General features: G+C 34.1%; 1 protein-coding gene across 5 annotated transcripts in view; it reads right to left on the bottom strand.

Moving 5' to 3' along the window:
* The window catches only part of LOC121370404 (E3 ubiquitin-protein ligase UBR2-like), a 73,332-nt gene that overhangs the window by 19,836 nt on the left and 33,684 nt on the right, over positions 1-19,812 (bottom strand). For all 5 annotated transcript variants that reach the window (XM_041495600.1, XM_041495599.1, XM_041495601.1 and 2 more), the window contains 20 exons: positions 18,819-18,900; positions 18,075-18,153; positions 17,453-17,561; positions 16,374-16,502; positions 15,846-15,936; positions 15,201-15,287; positions 13,764-13,825; positions 12,775-12,885; positions 12,429-12,494; positions 11,575-11,651; positions 10,169-10,263; positions 9,349-9,473; positions 8,706-8,758; positions 8,163-8,265; positions 7,747-7,795; positions 7,144-7,298; positions 6,167-6,260; positions 5,577-5,668; positions 2,969-3,216; positions 1,915-2,070 (listed from right to left, as the gene is read on the bottom strand). In XM_041495600.1, the coding sequence (XP_041351534.1) occupies positions 1,915-2,070; positions 2,969-3,216; positions 5,577-5,668; positions 6,167-6,260; positions 7,144-7,298; positions 7,747-7,795; positions 8,163-8,265; positions 8,706-8,758; positions 9,349-9,473; positions 10,169-10,263; positions 11,575-11,651; positions 12,429-12,494; positions 12,775-12,885; positions 13,764-13,825; positions 15,201-15,287; positions 15,846-15,936; positions 16,374-16,502; positions 17,453-17,561; positions 18,075-18,153; positions 18,819-18,900 (2,063 nt within the window). The remainder of the gene's footprint in view (positions 1-1,914; positions 2,071-2,968; positions 3,217-5,576; positions 5,669-6,166; positions 6,261-7,143; positions 7,299-7,746; positions 7,796-8,162; positions 8,266-8,705; positions 8,759-9,348; positions 9,474-10,168; positions 10,264-11,574; positions 11,652-12,428; positions 12,495-12,774; positions 12,886-13,763; positions 13,826-15,200; positions 15,288-15,845; positions 15,937-16,373; positions 16,503-17,452; positions 17,562-18,074; positions 18,154-18,818; positions 18,901-19,812) is intronic.

Here is a 19,812-nt window from a genome sequence, read left to right as displayed (position 1 = left end):
TGAGATCCGCAAAACCACTAGCCCACAGGGCTAGTGGTTTCCACCCCCCTCCTTATCGCTCGATCGTGGGGTTTTTGTGTTTTTTTGTTTTTCTCTCGGCTGAAATTTCGTTTAATAAAATTGATTGTGACGTTTGTCATCGAATAATATCAACAACGCAATCAGTATATAATGATAATCCACTTGAACTAGGTCTGCAAACTGCAGTAACATGCTGTCTCTACATCGCCACAGTTACAGCATGCATTGTTTACTTTTCCCTTTCAAGTTTCTGGCACAGGAAATAAGTTTAATGACATGCGTGTTTTGATTGGTTGGACACATCACGTGGTAGTTAATCTCGCACATATGAACTTGGAAATCTCGCACTTAAGAACTTGGAAATCACCAATTGCGACGACAGGTTAATCTCAATCAAGTAAACCCCGGTCATGCTTTGAATTTCAGTGTTTATTTTATTTACCTGTTGTTTTCTAATTTTACACTTCGCTGACATGTGGTTATCGGCAATCAGGAAAACAATTTACTTTAATGGTAACGCACATGCAATGACTGCTTGACCTATTTGTGTATCGGTCTGGATAATGCGTCACAGCTGCCGATACAAGATGATACCTTTTTTGTTCATCAATTAACAACGGATTTGATGTCGCCGTTATATTCTTTTGATATCGGTCTGACATGGGATAATGCCCTGTATTTGAGCAATTGGCATCACCATTCCTAGCGACATAAATAGTAGGGCCCTAAATGTATAACCCACTACCGAATACACTGAACCATCTATTACCGTGTATCACACTGTCGTACCCTCATTTAAATTTAATTATTTTGATAGTGGGTTTAGATATCAACCATGATTTTGCTCAATTATTTTTCCCCAGGGGGAGGGCAAACGCGAATGACGATGGATCACACTTGACAAAAAACCAAAGATACAACACGACAAAAAACTGAAAGTTACAACATGATTTAAGTGTTTGTTTTATTTTACTGTTATACTCGTAAATGTGTAATGTTACAAAAAAATTGTATAAAAATCCAGTTATAATTGATCAGGAATTTGGGCTAGTGCTTTATCTTGGTGGGCTAGTGGTTTTCACAAACCCACTAGCCCTGTGGCTAGTGACTTTTCAAAATATTTGTCATACTCTGGGTTATATGGCGTCAAACATATGGTTAAGGACCACACAGATATGGGCTACTCTTTTCAATTAGTAGCAAGGGTTCTTTTCTATGCATCATCCCACAGACAAGGTAGTATATACCACAGCCTCTGATATACCAGTCGTGGTGCATTAACTGGAACAAAAAATAGCTCAACCGACGGGGATCGATCCCTGACCGACCACACATCGAGCGAGCACTTTAAAACTTGGCTACGTCCCGCTTCTGGAAAATTAACCTAAGAAAGTAATTACCTTACAACTGTGTCAAAAATAAAACAAGACCATTCATGTTTTGTATATTTTATATTTGATTTGATATTAACAGACTGTATTTAATTTAGTTTAAATCAATATTTATAGAACTTAACAGAATTGAATAGATATCACAGGAACCAATGTTTAAGGTGTATCAAGCATCTTTATTTCATATATTTTGTGTGTGGCTATTAACATACATGTAGTTAATAGTTTAACAAAGTATCACACTGATCATACTGTTATGCACTTGCATATTTGAAGACCATGGTCAAACTGCATATTTAATCAAAAGTGCAATAACAAGCAATATAAAAATAATAGTGTACTTAAAATGAAATTAATCATAGCACTACCACCCTCCTAAAAAAAAAAAAACCCCCATAAAACTTTACATTTGGGCTGAGCGATAATGAGAACCAACAAATTTTCTTTGAATAGTAGTTTTCTTTTTTAATTAACTACATTTGAAAAAAAAGAAGACACTCACCTCTGCACAAAGGCAGCCAGCACCATGGCCTTACCACTGCATGAAATCTCCTGCTCTTCCTGACACAAAATACAAGTGGCCTGAATGGGACCTGTAACATTCGCCTGACTGCGGTGCGGACCAAGTGCCACAGGAAATGTTGGTGGCACCATCACACTACAAAGAATAACTCATCAGTGAAAAATCCATTGGTTTCAATCTTTATTAGCCTCATAAAATGCCTAATATATTTATTATTTTAAGATATATACCACCAAATCAAACTCCATTTTAAAATTAATTCTATTACTCTTTAACATAACCATTCAAATGTAGACATGGCTTGAAAATCATTTCGTATAGGGAATCTTTTTGACTCAAAGTTTAACTTTGAAGCAAAAACTAGAAATTGAAAAGCAATTCTAGAACACAGGTATTGGTATAAATTCTACGGTTGTATAATATTTAAAAACCAGAAAGCAACCTCTGTTAATGAACCTAATTGATTTCGTAGCATATGGAGAAGAAAATAGCAATATTTTGAATGATAATGTTCGGTTGTTTTAAAGGTAAGTCCTGTTATAGTAAGAGTAAACGTTAAAGTTTCTTTTGTTTAATGAACACCACTAGTGCACCTTGATTTATTAATCATTGGCTACTGAATATCAAACATTTGATAATTCTAACATATAGCATTAGAGAGGAAACCCACTATATTTTTTCATCTTTTATATGCATTATCCCACACACAGGATAGCGTATACCATGGTCTTTCATCTGCCAGTCATGATGCACTGGCTGGAACAAGAGATATGCCAATGGGCCACTGACGGGGATCGATTCTACACTGACTGTGCATCAAGCAAACACTTTATCACTGGGCTACGTCCTGCCCCATAGTAAGAGTAAGACAAACCAGTACTTTTTGTAGTCTTTAAATAATGGGGCATAGACACCCCCCACCCCCCATTTCTAATGCACCTGTGAGCCAAACGTTGGATTGAATATAAATCTGAAACTAACAGTGGAAAAAAATAATTCTGAAACAATAGAGTAAATCTAAAGTTTCACACACCCAAGATCCATATCTGAAGTGACAGTCTTCAGCTCTGTGCTGGTCTGGTCAAACAGTTCCGAGTTCTCGGCAATGAAGTTGCGCTGCATCTTCGATATCTGAGCCATGACCCGTGCTCGCCGCTTTGCTGCCATTTCAGCCTTCCTTTTTCTCTCGGTCTCTGTCTTCTGGTCTGTGCAGCTTGCCAGACTGTGAAGTGTTTCCAAGCAAACGGGTTCGCTTTTCAAGGTACATACTTCTGCAAATTGCTAAAATAAAATTATGAATAAAAAATAAATTTAGAATGGTAAAATTAGATTTAAGAATAACAATGTGGAAGTTAAAAAAAAAAAAAATTCATTAATGGCAATTACTATTTTCATGTATATTTTATAATCGTAAAAGTCATACAGTAAAGTTTTTTTTTTTTAACGACGCCACTAGAGCACACTGATTTTTTATCTTATCATCAGCTATTGGACGTCAAACATAGGGTCATTCTGACAGTTTTTTTAAGAGGAAACCCGCTGTTGCCACATAGGCTACTCTTTTACGACAGGCAGCAAGGGATCTTTTGTTTACGCTTCCCACAGGCAGGATAGCACAAACCATGGCCTTTGTTGAACCAGTTATGCAAGTGGTTTACACCTACCCATTGAGCCTTGTGGAGCACTTACTCAGGGTTTGGAGTTGGTATCTGGATTAAAAATCCAATGCCTCGACTGGGATTTGAATCCAGTACCTACCAGTCTGTAGACCAATGGCCTAACCACGACGCCGGTCTAAAAGTCATACAGAGATATGGAAGATCTTTTATTGAAATGATGAGAAAAAACCCACTATAACTTCTTTGTGTATTGTTTCTAATTTTTTCCACTTTTCAGCTGTCTATGGAAAAGTGCATATAAAAGATCACTTGCTACTTTTTTAGTAGGAGTAACTAGTTTCTCCCATCTCTCAACCAAGTGTTGTAGTTACCACATGGTAGACACCCAATTGCCTTAGTTTAAAAAGTGCCGAGGTATAATTTAAACAAACATTCCTTTCCTTTTTTATACACATGCCACAATTATTGCCTTTCTAATATGGCTGTATCAGACTTGGAGTGTTAATTCACAAAGATTAGTCCTTGCTCAGTCATTAGTAAATGTTTTATTTAGGTCATTTAAATGCTCCCAAAGTTCACAACACTGGACCACAACAATTAACTCTGTAGAAAATGCCGCCCAATATTCCATGTTCCTTAAGAGGTGTTCTCAAGTTACAATTTTTGTAGTAATGACTCCCATCGTAGCATGTGGGAAGATTGTTAGGTTGTTAGTTTAAACATATTCTGCTGGAAAGTTTAGTGTATGCATATTTCCACTGAAATAACAAAAGTATGAATGTGCAAGACTTACCGATGTTAATATGTAATAAAACAATCATTTACACCATTTTGGACAATATTAGGTTTTATTGTTCCCAGAAATCAAAACATTTTGACATATGTATTGTCAACAACAAAAAATACAAAAACATAAAGGAACAGAGCTCACGATAGATAAGATGTATATTAATGTAGTTTGATTGATCTGGCCATAACTCTGTTAAAATGGGTAAATCCCCATGATAAACCTATACACAAAATTTCAGGTATTGTGAAAAAATAGTCTGAAAAACTATATGTGGGGCAGATGGACAGTCAGGCAAATGGACAGAAGGACGAAGACTAAACTTATAATTCCCTCTTTTTGAAGTATTGGGGACTAAAAGGTTGTAATGCTGGAATGCCCCTTTAGCTACTGCTGAGAGGATTTGCTGCCTTGTGGAAGCTCCTTATTTTAAATCCTAATTTTAATCCACTGAAAAATATTTTAAACAAGCATTTTGAAAGTACTGCTAAACCAATACACGTCCCCAACCTGACCCAACAATCTCCTAAATTCAAGGGCCAAACATTGGTGAAAAGTGGGTAAATCACCATGAAAGTTAAACTTGATCAGTAACAGTACATGATAAAGCTATATACAAAATTTAACCTCAATATTTTCAGGTATTGCAAAACAAAAGTCCGGAAATACTTTTTTTTCATATCTCTTAACTTCAGGGGCATAACTGTCAAAAATGGGTAAATTGCCACGAAAGTTACAGTTCATCTGTAACAGTACATGATATAAAGCTATATACAAAATTTCAGTTCAATATCTAAAGGCCTTCTAAAAAAGAAGTCTGGTAAATCACCATGAACGTCAAACTTGATCTTTAACAGTCCATGTTAAAGCTATACACAAAATTTCAGGTTAATATCTCAAGGCCTTCTCAAAAACAATGTCAGGAAAACTAATTTTCATATCTCCTAAGTCCAAGGGTCATAACTCCATCAAAAATGGATAAATCACCATGAAATTCAAACTTGATCTCCATATCTCAAAACTTTCAGCAAAAAAACCATATGGAAAACATATATGGGAAAGACGGACAGACAGACAGAAGGAAGGACGAAGAAAAAACCCATAGTCCCGTCTGGTTGGACTGGTAGAGGACTAATAAGTTTGCCGGCGATAGGGGCATGGGGATGTCTAACTCTGCAGTAGCAGGTAAATAATTAATGGAGGATACAGTATAACAATATGACAGAACTCCCAACCTTCAGTGACCAGGCAAGCAGATCTCTGGATGGATCTTGATTCAGATTCTGATTTCCAACTAAACACTGCAACTTTGACAAAAGTCCATCTTCTGTTACAATACAAAACAGCAAAATCAGCTTTCAAAATATCCATTTGTCAAGACTATTATAATACATACATACATACATATATACAAAAACCAAATTTTAACATTACTTTCTGCATTATTCAATATCACAATATGTGTAATCTGTCAACCAATCATAATGTTTCGAGAAATATAATCTTTAAAATCAATAAAAATTAAAGAAAAGAAGAAATCTAAATTATATTAAAAGCAAATCATACAACAATTTTCATACAGCAAGAAATCATGATTATATAATATGCTTGCTGTAAGAAGTGAAAATATTTCTGTGAATTTTGACAAAGACGCTTACTGCGTTTTACTACATGGACATAAGCTTACAGTGTAGACTGCCGTTTGCTCTGGTAGATCATAGAATATACTATGGTAAACAGCCAAACTGTTTGATGCAGAGAGATAATTTTACAACTCATCACAGATGTATTTATATTACAAACAAACATGTTTACATGAAAATACCTTTCATGGCTTTTGTCAAAAAATCATATGAAGTATTTCCTTCTTTGAAAGCCCTCTTCTGTTCATGCAGTGCAATACCAATTATGTACAAAATCTAAAAAGCAAAGCATAAAATAGTTAATTATTACATTGAAATACATTTTTATGAATTTATATTTTTCAATTTTGAGTTTAATTTGTGACCCCTCCCCATTTCAACATTTATATTCCTATCTATACCAATCTGTCTTTTTCATTAATTAGTTATTGCATTCTGCAAGTAATACAACCTACCAAACAAGAAATAAAATACAAAACCTTCTCCCCAAACGTTAATATTTGGCTAAGCTTGCTATGTATGTCAAACTGAGAATTGGGTTACCACTCCACAGATTTACAAAACATGACAGGCTTGTAGGTGGTATGAAGGCAGTCAACAATAACTACTAATAGCGATAACACAAAAGTTTATTAAAACTATAGCTGTGTACTGTGAATTATTAAATGATGTTATAATTCGAAATGTTTATTTCAAAACACGATATATCCATTTAATAATAAATCAGGGGTGGGAATTGGTGAACTGTAAAAAAGAGGAAATCTAGAGGGGTCTGGGGCCAAGGACAATTAAAATGTGAGGAAACGTAATGTTCCATGAGAGGAATACCGCAGATCCGAGGAGAATTCCCACCCCTGATAAATATATAATTTTGATATTAATGTGATTTTGCTGCAACATGAAGTACTGTATTTTGCATGAAGCACAGATTTAAGATTGTGTTCAAAGGGAACTGATCATGTTTTGACAGAAACTCTGTTGTCCTATTGTTAGGTTGTACTAACATAACCATAACTTTAACCACTAACAACAAAATTAGAAAATTGGCATATATTGCATTTTGGAAATGAACTCTTTCAATGATCGGGTGAGAATGTAAGTTTTAAAATTGATAGTCCGATCACTGTCAACATAATATCCAGTCCAAAAAAGTACTCACTCTTTCAAACTGAGCCTCTGACCAGGACCGTGACCTTTGAGCAGCAGTCCGCGTTAGAACCATTTTGAAGATGTGGAACATGACATCACAGTGGAGAATGTTGACAATTGCTGCAAACTGCGAGGTCAGTGGTGGAGGCACTGGTGGTGGCAAGGCTGTGACAAAGAACAGGAATCTTTGATTAACAACAGATCAACACGGTTTGAACTATGGCTATTTAATGGCTAACATATAGTTGTTGGAGATTGAGAGAGAGAGAGAGAGAGAGAGAGAGAGAGAGAGAGAGAGAGAGAGAGAGAGAGAGAGAGAGAGAGAGAGAGAGAGAGAGAGAGAGAGACAGACAGACAGACAGACAGACAGAGACAGAGAGACAGAAAGCGACAGAGACAGAGGGAGAGGGAGGAGATTGAGAGATAGAAATAGAGACAATGGGCCCACTGATGGACCACACATTAAGCAATTTACAACTGGGTTACGTCCCGCCCTTCTGCCACCATATAAGGTAGAATACACCAGTCAGTATTAGAAATATAATATTTAAGTCAAAACAATATGACTATTTAAAAATGTTCAGGCTGTCAAAAGATTTGAAATAGAAGTTACCTTGACTTTCACCAGCCTGCTTCTTCCTTTTCCTTTGTGCTTCTTCAGACTGGAAAAAAACATAAACAAAAAATATATAGTCTGTCTTCTGAGCTATTCACCCACAATGTTGTAATTGTAATTGTATGTGGCCAAACCAAGGTGTTTCATATAAAGAAATGTAACAATTCATTGGTCAAATTGTAGAAAACTTGGATGTTTGGACCAGTGTAAGTTAACAGGCAAATACCATAGATCAGAGGTCAGGCTGAGCAGAAAAGAAATTAAACGTTTGCTGTTTCATTTCTTTATAAATTAATTTTTGAGGTTATATCCAATCAAGGTTCTAAAGACATTGTCCTCGGCACAGGAAAGTGGAAAAGGTAAAAACTGAACAACCCACCTAAAGAATTGACCAATAATAAATGAGTTCTCACCTTAGATTGCTCTGCCTTGGTGTAGTGATAGAAGTAGGGACAGTACATTTTGTAGTACTCTGGTTTCAAGTCATACTTTCCTTTTCCAGTTGAGCTGGGTTTCCTAAGGAAGGAAAGATACAATTTGTATTAATGCTGTACAAAGTCAAAAGTACTGAGAAAATCCTCTGGTAATTGGAAAAAACTAGCATGATATAATTTAATTGGGGCTTAATTGTCTTTACCTTCACTATTATGTACTTCAAATATTTATCAAATATGGATTATGTCCAGTAATTAACCAAATGCTGAGTTAAAAAACGAAGTCATTGAACAGATTATTTTACAGTGAAATAATTTGACAATATTGTATTATTTAACATTATTTTTCATCTGTAGTTAATAATAATTTAAAAACCTCAAGAACAACGAACACTGAAAAACTGCACAAGCAATAGAAAGATACTAAACTAAACATTTCCCCCAAGACACCAATAATTTAGTTTAATTACCTATCAAGAAGCATGACATCTTCTAATTACTACTATCTAAATATTTTCTTACTTGAATTCTGCAACTTCATTTACTACATCTTCCATACCCGTCTCAGAATTAGGCTGTAAACAAACAAAAATAAGAAAACAAAATATGAAATTTGTGCCAGATTATTTATATGGAGTTAAATGTCATGTTGATTGCTAAAATAACTAATTAGAAAGCAATAGTTTGTTGTTGTATTTGGGATTATTCATGCTGTTGAACTGAGGATACAATTACTCAATCAGATATATGTACATAAAGATGTCATATAGAGGAATTGATTCACTTTCGAAAAAATAGGTAGATTTTTATTTTAAAATAATGGAGAAAAAAACCCCCAACAATGATCAACAAAATTAACATTTTATACAAATATACTCTTTCGGATCTTATTAAACTCTTAGATACCTTTGACATCATACCAGGGTTTAAGTTGTCATTTGCCAAATGTGATTTAAAGTTAAATTTGGTGAAGATATTTCATTATTAAATTAACAAAAAGGTTCATTCGAAATGTAACTTTTGCCACAGTTTTCTTTCCAAATTCACCAAATTACTAATATTTAGAGTCCAGTTTAAACCTTGTTAAATATCATCTAAAATAATTGAATAAAAAAATACCCCCCCCCCCCCCCCCTCCCTCAAATAAGGTAGACAGAATACTAACATCCACTGGTAGGCCTTTAGCCAGCTCGCTGTGAGCCATTGGCATGATACACAGTTGGTGGACAATCTCTCTCTTGATGACATCCTGCTGGGTCACACTGCCCACTCCTGGGATGTACCGCTCCTCTGTAACATAAACATAAATTATATTATGTTAGAATTCAAATCATTTTAAAGGTACTTGCTCCTCTGACAACAAGATGTGGTATTTCTGTCTAAAATGAAGATCTCTAGCTCAAAATTGTAATATATGTCACATCTGGTAATACAAAATTTATTCCTGAGTATACAATCACCTACAAATTCATCTGAAACTACACAACCCACAATTTTCAAATCTTATCAGAAGTTAAGTAAATGTTTATGTTAATGACCATTTGAATGTTCAGAATTGTCCCATTATAATAAAGTAAAAATATACAATTTCGTTTTCTGTGGAGCAGACAATATTCTCTACTTATGTCTACTTATGTCTTTACTTATTCTTCAACCAATGTTGTACATAAAAACAGGACATTTTGTTCTTTGCAAAACACTTTTTCTTTTCTTTTATATCAAGCCAGTGTAACAAAAAATCCTCACAAAACCTTTTGTTGAAAGCTGGAATGGGGTATGGCTATTTCATTTAAGGGTTTTCTTTTTGTCCTATCTGGAACCCTCTTTACTGCAAATACTTTTAAAACATCTACAGCTTTTTTTGTTTTACAAATTAGTTCAATCATCAGACATTTTCTCTTAAATGTTATGTTGTGGACAGGACAACATTAGACCCTTATATGAAACGGCTCAGTACAGTTGAACATTCCCCACTTATATCTCACCTAACAGAATGATGAGGAGATTGAGAAATTCTTCTGCCAACATAACCGTCTGTCGAACAGAGTCTTCTTGACCTCCTGGAATATCGTATTCTGGCCTGAAATGTTACAAAATAATAAAATATATTTTAAAAGTTTAAAACATATTATTAAACAAAGTGTCTTGATATGTCTTAACTCTGTAATACATTTGATAAGATCACCTAAATTTAATGCACACTTTCACACACAACCCTAAGGACATGGCTTAGCTATTTTGGGTCAAAGAGCTTCAGTACTCTAAAGGACTGTTGACAGATATTGTACTGTGAATAGCTATACTCAGCTTTACGTAAACAGGAAAAGGATATTTGTTTAACAACAACTTAGCACATTTTAATCTTTGGCTATTTGATGTTTAACATAGTTATTTCTTCACCTGCATGAGAGAGCAAGCAAGCAAACCCACTGCCACCATACAGCCTCCTCCTACTAAAAAATCAGATCTTTTATCATGCAAGCACTGTTTCTATGACAGATTATGATGACGGATAAAGCAAAGTCATAAAACACATAGCAGCAGAATACGACTTTTGACGTCACATCACACGCATAGCAACATTACAAAATTGCTCATTTGACCTCTAGGTCATCGTACAATGTAGCTGAAATAACAGAAATAACAGCTTTTCCTCTAATTTTTATGGTCTGCAAGATAATGATAATAATTAGTTAATGACATAGGATATCGGCTTTACCCTGTTCAGGTCGAATGAGAAATTCCACTCGATAAGTCTCGCAGAATTTCCTATTCTTACCTTAATAGGATAAAGCCAATATCCTATGTTATTAACTAGTCATTCTTTATTTATTAGGGGTGGGAATTGGTGAACTGTGAAAAAGAGGAAATCTAGAGGGGTCCCAGAAATTCTTGAAATCCTAGGTTAAAATCTGTGTCATCTGACACATGTTGGAAGAAAGGACAATTAAAATGCGAGGAAACGCAATGTTCCACGAGAAGAAAACAGCTGATCCGAGGAGAATTCCCACCCGTGATTTATGTGCACTTTCCCACGGACAGGACAAAATATAAAACACCCTTTAATACACCAATCAAAGCACTGGTTTTGACAGAAAACACCACCTCTCCACCAAGTCAATTCACCTCTGGCAACTGCTGTACTATCAGACACCATATAACCGTAAATAAAATGTGCTGGGTGCGTCATTAAATAAAACATTTCCTTCCTTACTGCTGTACTACTAAACTACATCCCGTCCCTTGCATAAACAGACACATACTAAACAGTGAGATAAGAAAAATATCTATGGAACACAGCTCACTGTGGATAATGAACTGTCAGGGGTTAAGCATATCAACGCCCTCCCCCCAAAAAAACATTGAGTAATAACTGTACAATAGCACTTACTTGGCCCAGTGGAGGAGGTTGAATTTATTCAAGAGGTGCACAATGAAGTCATTTGGATTTAACAGAGATGCCACAATCTGAAAGTAAAAAGACAGTTAATTATTATTTAATAAAGTTTATATAAGTATTGTTTTGTTTAACACCTCATTGGCTCATTGATTATGGTAATTAATAATTAGTAACTAAGAATAATTCGGACACTCAGGGCTAGCTCTGCCACTCGTCAAATTCTCCAATTGCGAATTTTGGGAACAATTGGCGAATTTTATTTTAATTTGGCGAAAAAAATTCAAGTAATAATTGGTGTTTTGTAGGAAATTAACTGGGTTTTGCTTTTTTAAAAGATAATTTGGCGAAATGTTTTGCTCACCCAGAGCTAGCCCTGACACATAAAGTCTTCACAGGAAGTGCATACAGTTTGTTGGTCAAAATCATCCATTTTATAGTTCATATCGAATGATTAACAGGTGAATTTCAAATAGCAAATTTTGAATGGGTCAAGGCATACACATGATTAAATACTGTGACAGCTAAAACATTTAATGAAAAAAACCCCAACAACAATCTATTCCATGTTTTTGTCCTTAGTACCCAAATCACATCAAGAATAATAAGCTAGGCCCATTTTTGTACGATGGTTTGAGGCACTTCAGTAAAAGTAAAAGTAGTAGTACTAATTACTACTGGATAGTAAAACAGATTTAAATAGTTTAACTCAAAGTAACACATTTTATTGTGGTCTGTATCTTTAACAGCAATCACATGTAAATCACATCAAAAGGTGTGTTTTCTAGCATATTTATTGGTAATTGCATGAAAAAAATATGAAAAAACCCCCACCCAAGAATTACTACCTGAAGCATGAGAATATCCCTGTCATACATTTCTCCCCTGCATCTCACGTTGTGGTAAAAGAATATCTGCAATAAATTAACATATATGAAGAATTTTAAATATATGGTGAATCCTTAAAACACAGCAAGGACAATATTCAAGTTTTAAATCCATAACAGCTCTATTAAGTCTTACAAATGTACCAGTATCTAACAGCTTGAAAATGTCAAGACATAATGTATTACACGTTTTTCTCAAAAGACAGTGAAAAATGTTTTTCAGCAGCCAAAAAAACAAAAAAACAACAATTACAAATGACATATGACATAGGTTCATTTACTTGAATGAAGACACGCTGAAGCCAACCTGATTTAAAAGAGCAAATCCATTTCTCCTCCACATGCCGGCCTGGGTCTGAGCTATCATCACCTGGGCACGAAGTGGAGGCTCCAACAGGTCCACTGGGTCCAGTCGTTTCTGTCAAATGGAGAGAAAAATATTGTTAATACCACGGATAGAAAAATGTCATACATCATCCAAGTATACCCAAATTGTAGGCTTCAGCCATTTCTGTCAAGTGGATAAACACAACTTGAATATACTTGCTCTATGACTCTTTAAGAAGTGATCTTGCGTGAACTATTCTTTCTGTAAAAACTTTTTGAGGATCCCCAACCAATCTATACTTAGTCCAAACATGAAATAAGTGCAAAAGATATTGGTAAGAATGTGATATCCATTTACAAATAATGGCTGAAATCTTTAAGAAGCTGAACATTCTATACCATATTTCAATAAACATTTTTGCATTTATGATAAAATCCAGTCTACTTTGTGGAACTTATTTTATGTAAAAAAAAAAGAGAGAGCAGAAATTGTGTTAAAAAGCTGAAAAATCATAACCTTACAATAAATAATGAATATAATGCATCATTAAAGGATTATTATTCACCATGCCACATATCAAATGGATCCAGCGACATCCGACTACTAGTTCTTGATACTCACATAAGAACAGGAAACTTACACTAGTTAATGTCAGGGCTAGCTCTGGGTGAGCAAAACATTTCGCCAACTTCTCTATTAAACTTAAAAACTTGCAGAAATTGTCAGTTATTTTCTTTAAAATGTCAATTATTACATGAAACTATTTCGCCAAACTAAAATAAAATTCACCAACTGCTTTCAGAATTCAGAACTGGCGAATTTGGCAAGTGCCAGAGCTAGCCCTGAATGTTATATATTAGTGATCAATGGACATGAAAGAAAATAAATATATTTCTATAAAATATATTATGGATGCTGTGCAATTACATTAATTCTGATAAATAAAAAAATAAAAAAATAAAAATTACCTTTGTCATCAGCTCTGGAGAGTGGAATGTCAAATCAAATTTTTCCAAATGCAGATGCAGTGCTGAAAAGTATAATTATTATTCTAATTCAACACATTTGTAAGAACGAATCTGATTAGATCTCTACTAAAAATTTCAGGTGGTAAAATCACTGATATACCGGTAGCAAATTTTCTGGCAGAAATACGTCATAGGTTAAGCAAAGAACTGGGTTGTTTTTCTAATGACGTCACAAAGACAATTTCTGTAGCGTTCATATTACGTACAGAAGTCGTTAAATATTGAGAAGTTTTATGTCAGAAATGAACATATTATTCTTTATTAGTCGTTATCTAATCACGAGAGCTGATTAAATATGTCAAATTGCACATCTATGTTCGAGCTGCTCACTGTCCGACCACCCATTGTCTGTTAATGGGCTGCCCAATGACGTCACCAAATGGTGAGTGACGTTTATATGCTTATTCTTACTAAAAATGTGACAATTTCCTATTTAAAATCAACCAGCAAACATTTTAATTAGAATAGGGATAACCCTACTGTGTTTTCCGATTTGCGGACGTATATCGGTGGTTTTACTGTTGCAAATTTAGTTTTATTGGCGACGCGTCAGCAGAGCCAATAAAACGGTAAATTTGCCACAGTAAAACCACCGATATATGTCCGCAAATCGAAAAACACAGGTGGGTTATCCCCTAAACATGAATAATGACATTTTTAAAACAACAAAATCAATAAAACTAAATATGTTATTTAAACTTGCAACTGGATATGAAGGCATTGTTAGGTAGCCTTCATACACAATAAATATGATTTATGTCACCTTAATTTGTTCATTTTACATTTGATGGATAGCATTAATCTAATTTTTAGTTTCATATTTTTAAACCAGAAACTTTATATTTCTCCACATTTATAAAAAACCCTGAAACAAGAAATGGTTTATTTAACAACGCACTCAAGACATTTTATTAACGGTTATATGGTGTCAGATCATACACAATTAATGTTTGCTCAGTACGAAACTCACATTAATTAACATAAAATACTGGACAGCTGGTCACAAATGCCGGTAAGTAAATGTAACTTTTTTTGTTTTTGCCTAATTTTAATCAACATTAACCGATCTAAAATATAATAAAAATTTTTTTTAAAAACCTACGAAATAATACTTATCGATTCAAATAGGAACTTTATTTTATGTATTTATAAAACATTTAAGTGAATATATGTTAGTAAAAATTATAAACTTGTACCCACTCAACGTGGTTTTTGTCAAAAATTAATTCAGTAGTCTAAAGGTTAAGATCACAATAAATCTAATTTACTCTCTTTCTCAGAACAGGATTTCCCACTTTCCTGAAACCTTCAAAGAATAAAAAGTATTTTACAAGGTATAAACTAGTGATATGGCAGAAGAAAGGGCAAAATTCATACCTGCAAGAAACCTGGTCAGAGGCAAATGAATGGAGATGGGTTGATTTGAAACATCATACTTCATGCTCTTGGTAGTATGTCCAGCAACTGCAATACAACAAACAGCATACTGAATTCAAAATCATCTCTAGGGACAGGTATTATTCGATTTTTAGGATAGCAATATATCATGATACAGTTACCCTGTATCTAAATAGGTATCATAATACATTATTTACAGCATCGTCAACAATATTCTGAACCCTCACCCCCAACCTTCAAACAAATTAAAGAAATTTAAATGATAAAAGCTGGAGTTTATTATTTAAATTTCAAATTACATGGATCACCTCACTGTACTGAATTTGAGAGAACCAGATGAAACTAAGAGATCTGTGTTTCCAATGACAACAGGCTTGAAATATAGAAATTATGAAGTATGTATTTTATATATCACATTTGTATATTATAACTCTGGTTATTCACCTTTTGAATTATAATATATTGGAATACCAGTAACTTATCTAAGTCTTACATAAAAGAAACTGTTGACAGGTCATAATTCATCTATTTTGATAGTAAAAATTACTGTCTACAAATATATTTAAACAAATAATGTTGAAACAATCTTGACTACATAATCATGTACATAAACAGGTGCAATACCTTCACACTTTCCCTTTTCTTTTTTCGATGTTTCATATGAATGATAAAGTGCCTCCAGTGTTTCTTTGTATGCCTCAATGAGAACAACTTTCTGGAAGAAAAATAAACGTATTTAGGAAGTCTTTTTCACCAAAATATTTATTAAAATATGTATTATAATACAAATGCAATAAGATAGATGCAAGCAGAAATAACATTAATACTACAGTAACTAGTCAACATTTTAAAAATTCAGTATGTTTTTATTGCATGAGCAGTTTTCTCATCTGTGATATATATATATTTTTTTCTATTAGTTTGTGAAAAAAACCCTTGAAAAAATCACTGTAGCCTACAAATTTAGACCAAAGTAGCCAACTTTAGCAAAAAACAGATTTTGGAATTTTCAAAGATAAACACCAGTTTTTATTTTTTAAATAATAAAAATTTGTAAATTAAAAAAAAAAATCTCTTTATTCGTTTGTGAAGACTGCAGTAAATCAGAATAAAACAGTACTGTAATGGCAAGTGATTGCCACACTGACTTACATCCATGGAACACCAGCGTGTGAAGAGCACGAGGGTATCTTCCAATTTGAGCTGCAGATTGAAGGCACCTTCCCACTCCGGTTCAAACTCCAGGTGTTGTCCGGTCTGACGGGTCACGCCGTCCATACCCTGAGAGACAAATCAGTACAACAGCAGTGAGTCCAGTTCTTAAACGTTTAATACCTTAAAGCAGCATTCTCATTCAAAATAGTTTGTAAGAAACAAATCTAATTGTATCACTACTAAAACTTAATGTGGTGAAACCCTGAGTTTGTCCACGGTAAAGTTTCCACAGTCAAACTATGTCATAATTTAAGCACAACAACAGTGAGACAAATCATTACAATAGCAGTGAGTGTCCAGTCCTTAAAGCCGTATTCTAATTCAAAACATTTTGTATTAAACAAATCTAACTGTACCACTACTAAAAATTGAGGTGGTGAAACCGTGAGTTCATCCAGCAGCATGTTTTCACAGTTGAACTGTCATAATTTAAAGAAAGAACAGTGCATGTTCTGCATTGACATCATGCAATTCAACTAACAAGTCACCAATAAAATTTACTTAGTGATTGTACAACCACCAGTCTACATCAGAAAAATTATCCCCTAATTATAACTGGAACAGTGGCTTGATTTAAGAATAAGTAATTTTTTAAAGCCCACTTCTCTCACAATTTTCACAAAAAACCAATGTCCTGATCCTACTTTTAACATTGATCTGAACCCCCCCCCCCCCAATAAACTCAATATTTTAAGTCACAAGATTTTTCACTTACTGTGCCAATTCCATGGCACTAAAAACTAAAAAGTCTGCAAGTACGTCAAGTAAAATATCTAGTTTCTCATGAAATTTTCTAAGGATAGTTATAAGTTCAAATAAGAGTTGTTTATAGACATTTCAGGAGCATAGAAAATCTAAAATGTATTGCAGATGAAAAAACATAGATGGAAAATAACTTCACAAATTAACAAAGCCCAAACAAAATTCACTCTCCATCTTCAACAGATTATCTCACAAAAGCAAAGCAGCAAAAGAAATCTCTCTTATAGCCATCAGACATGGAATGATGAACTCACTTGCATAACTCGGAGTAATTCTAAAAGGGAGACAACTCCATTCAAGAAATTTGTGCGTAAAGCGTCTGACCAGTCTTCTGGGTCAACAGGCCTGGCCAATAAGGCATATCTGAAAAAGAAAAAAGGAAATGGCTCTGACCAGTAATATAATATGAAAAATATTTTTGTAAAACCAGCTTAATGTCATTTTTCTCACTATTTCTGATATAAACTTTAAACCCATAATCCTTCCATTCCAAAACAGGATGTTATTTGTTCATTTTGGCTTTTTTTTTTTTTTTTTTTTAAATCAGTTTAACCATTAAAATGTGCACAAAATAACACAAACATAAAACATCAGGAATGAGTTAAGGGATCATTCATAATTATCAAAAAAAATGTTGAGGTGTAAAAATGTTATATGCAAAATGGGAGGGGTTTATGCCAGTGTACGCATTTAAAATAAATAAAAATGTGCATAAAGTTATTCCCTACAAAATCAAATTTTTTGTCATGTATACTTTTAGGAATGGTGAGGAAGTAACCAAAACATAGTATGGTTGATACATGTGGAAATGTTGATAATTGTAATTGACTCCTGAGCCTGTCTTGGATATGGACAAATCAAAATGCTCATACTTACTTGATATCATACAGCATGTACGATGCCCTCTTAAATGAAGGACTTCTGTCATTTCTATCAAAACAAAGTCTGCCGTCTTCTGCAAAACAAAATTACCATACTTTTTAAAAAGCCAAACATTTGAGTAAATACTAAACAAAGCAATAGCTAGTACATGTGCACACCATATTCTCTATTGCTTAGATTTTCATTCCTGCCTACATATACCTATTTTTATCATCACTGAAAAACCTTGCTCAATCCTGCTTACAAATCCTTTGTGTCTCATCTTTCTTTAATATGTGTCGAAATAGCTATGTTAAACAAACAGACATAGTTTTCGAATGAGTCACTGTGTTATTAAACAAACATTTCTTTACTTTCCTTTTATTAGATGTAAAAAAACCCCACCCATATTGAGTTCAGGTGCAAAAAACAATAAATCCATTTTAGTAATTTTCTGCAATAGAGGTTTTTTTGTTGTGCTTTCTATGTAAAACATATCAAATCCACAATGGGTGATCTTAAGTTGAAATAAGAGGACAGACTTTCAAAAATCGAGTATGAAAATCAGAACATAACGCCTTGAACTGATTAATAATAGTAGAAGTAGTTTTTTTGATAAATATGGCGTTATCAGTTTTTGCACCTGAACTCCTCATATCTAAACACACTTATATAACTCATCACATCTACATTTATACTGTCAATGTCATGAAACAGCATTCATAACGCTTAATAAAGCACTATCCCAAATAAACTTACTATCTTTCTTTTGTTTGCAAGCTGTCAAGAAAGACTGCAGTATGACGTGAAGTAGATTGTACTCTGTGATTAGCCACCTTGCCTACAAGAAAGAATATAATGAACAGAAATGTTAGAAAATCTTCCTGTTACTTCACCATGCCAAATCAACTATTTAGTAAAAAGTGTTAGCTGTAGGTGTAGCCACAAATACTGTAAATCCTTGACTAGACGCCTCAGCTTCAATTATTTTAGCAAAACTCTGAGACCTGGCTTTTATTCAAGGTAGGCTCCTATTTTTTTTTAAATGCACATTTTTCTAACATACCTGGATAGCAATTTTCAAAAGCAATCTTACCACTATGAAATCGTAAAACCATTATAGGCTATGACTTCTCTACAGCACGGGCACGGGACGTAGCCCAGTGGTAAAGCGCTCGCTCGATGCGCAGTCGGTCTGGGATCGATTTGTGTCGGTGGGCCCATCGGGCTATTTCTCGTTCTAGCCAGTGCACCACGACTGGTATATCAAAAGCCGTGGTATGTACTACCCTGTCTGTGGGATGGTGCATATAAAAGATCTGTGTGGTCCTTAACCATATGTCTGACACCATATAACTGTAAGTAAAATGTTTTGAGTGCATCATTAAATAAAACATTTCTTTCTTTCTTTTACTATAGCACATGCCACAGTATTTGTTTTTAAAGAATAACAAAGTTGATTACATATCTCATTTTTGTTGCTAAGAGATAGTGTGGTATTGAACATATTATAAGATTATTATATGAACAAACTATCCTGTTGTTCTTGTCATATGGTTATATAAGCTTTTGACATTATTAAACAGATGTGACAAGTATAACGCGGCCATTACCTCGATAAAGCTACAATAGCACGAACAGGTCTTTATTTAAGGAAGGCCTATATATTTGAAAAGTCTTGGCTAGAGCTTGTCGAAGTTATTTTAGCAGTATGATATTGTCAAACTGTCGAAGGCTACAACATCACTATGAC

The sequence above is a fragment of the Gigantopelta aegis genome, chromosome 4 (genome assembly GCF_016097555.1).
Source record: "Gigantopelta aegis isolate Gae_Host chromosome 4, Gae_host_genome, whole genome shotgun sequence".
NCBI classification, from domain to species: Eukaryota; Metazoa; Mollusca; class Gastropoda; order Neomphalida; family Peltospiridae; genus Gigantopelta; species Gigantopelta aegis.
The sequence above is the reverse complement of the archived record's forward strand: the minus strand, read 5'-3'. Positions and strand labels throughout refer to the sequence as shown.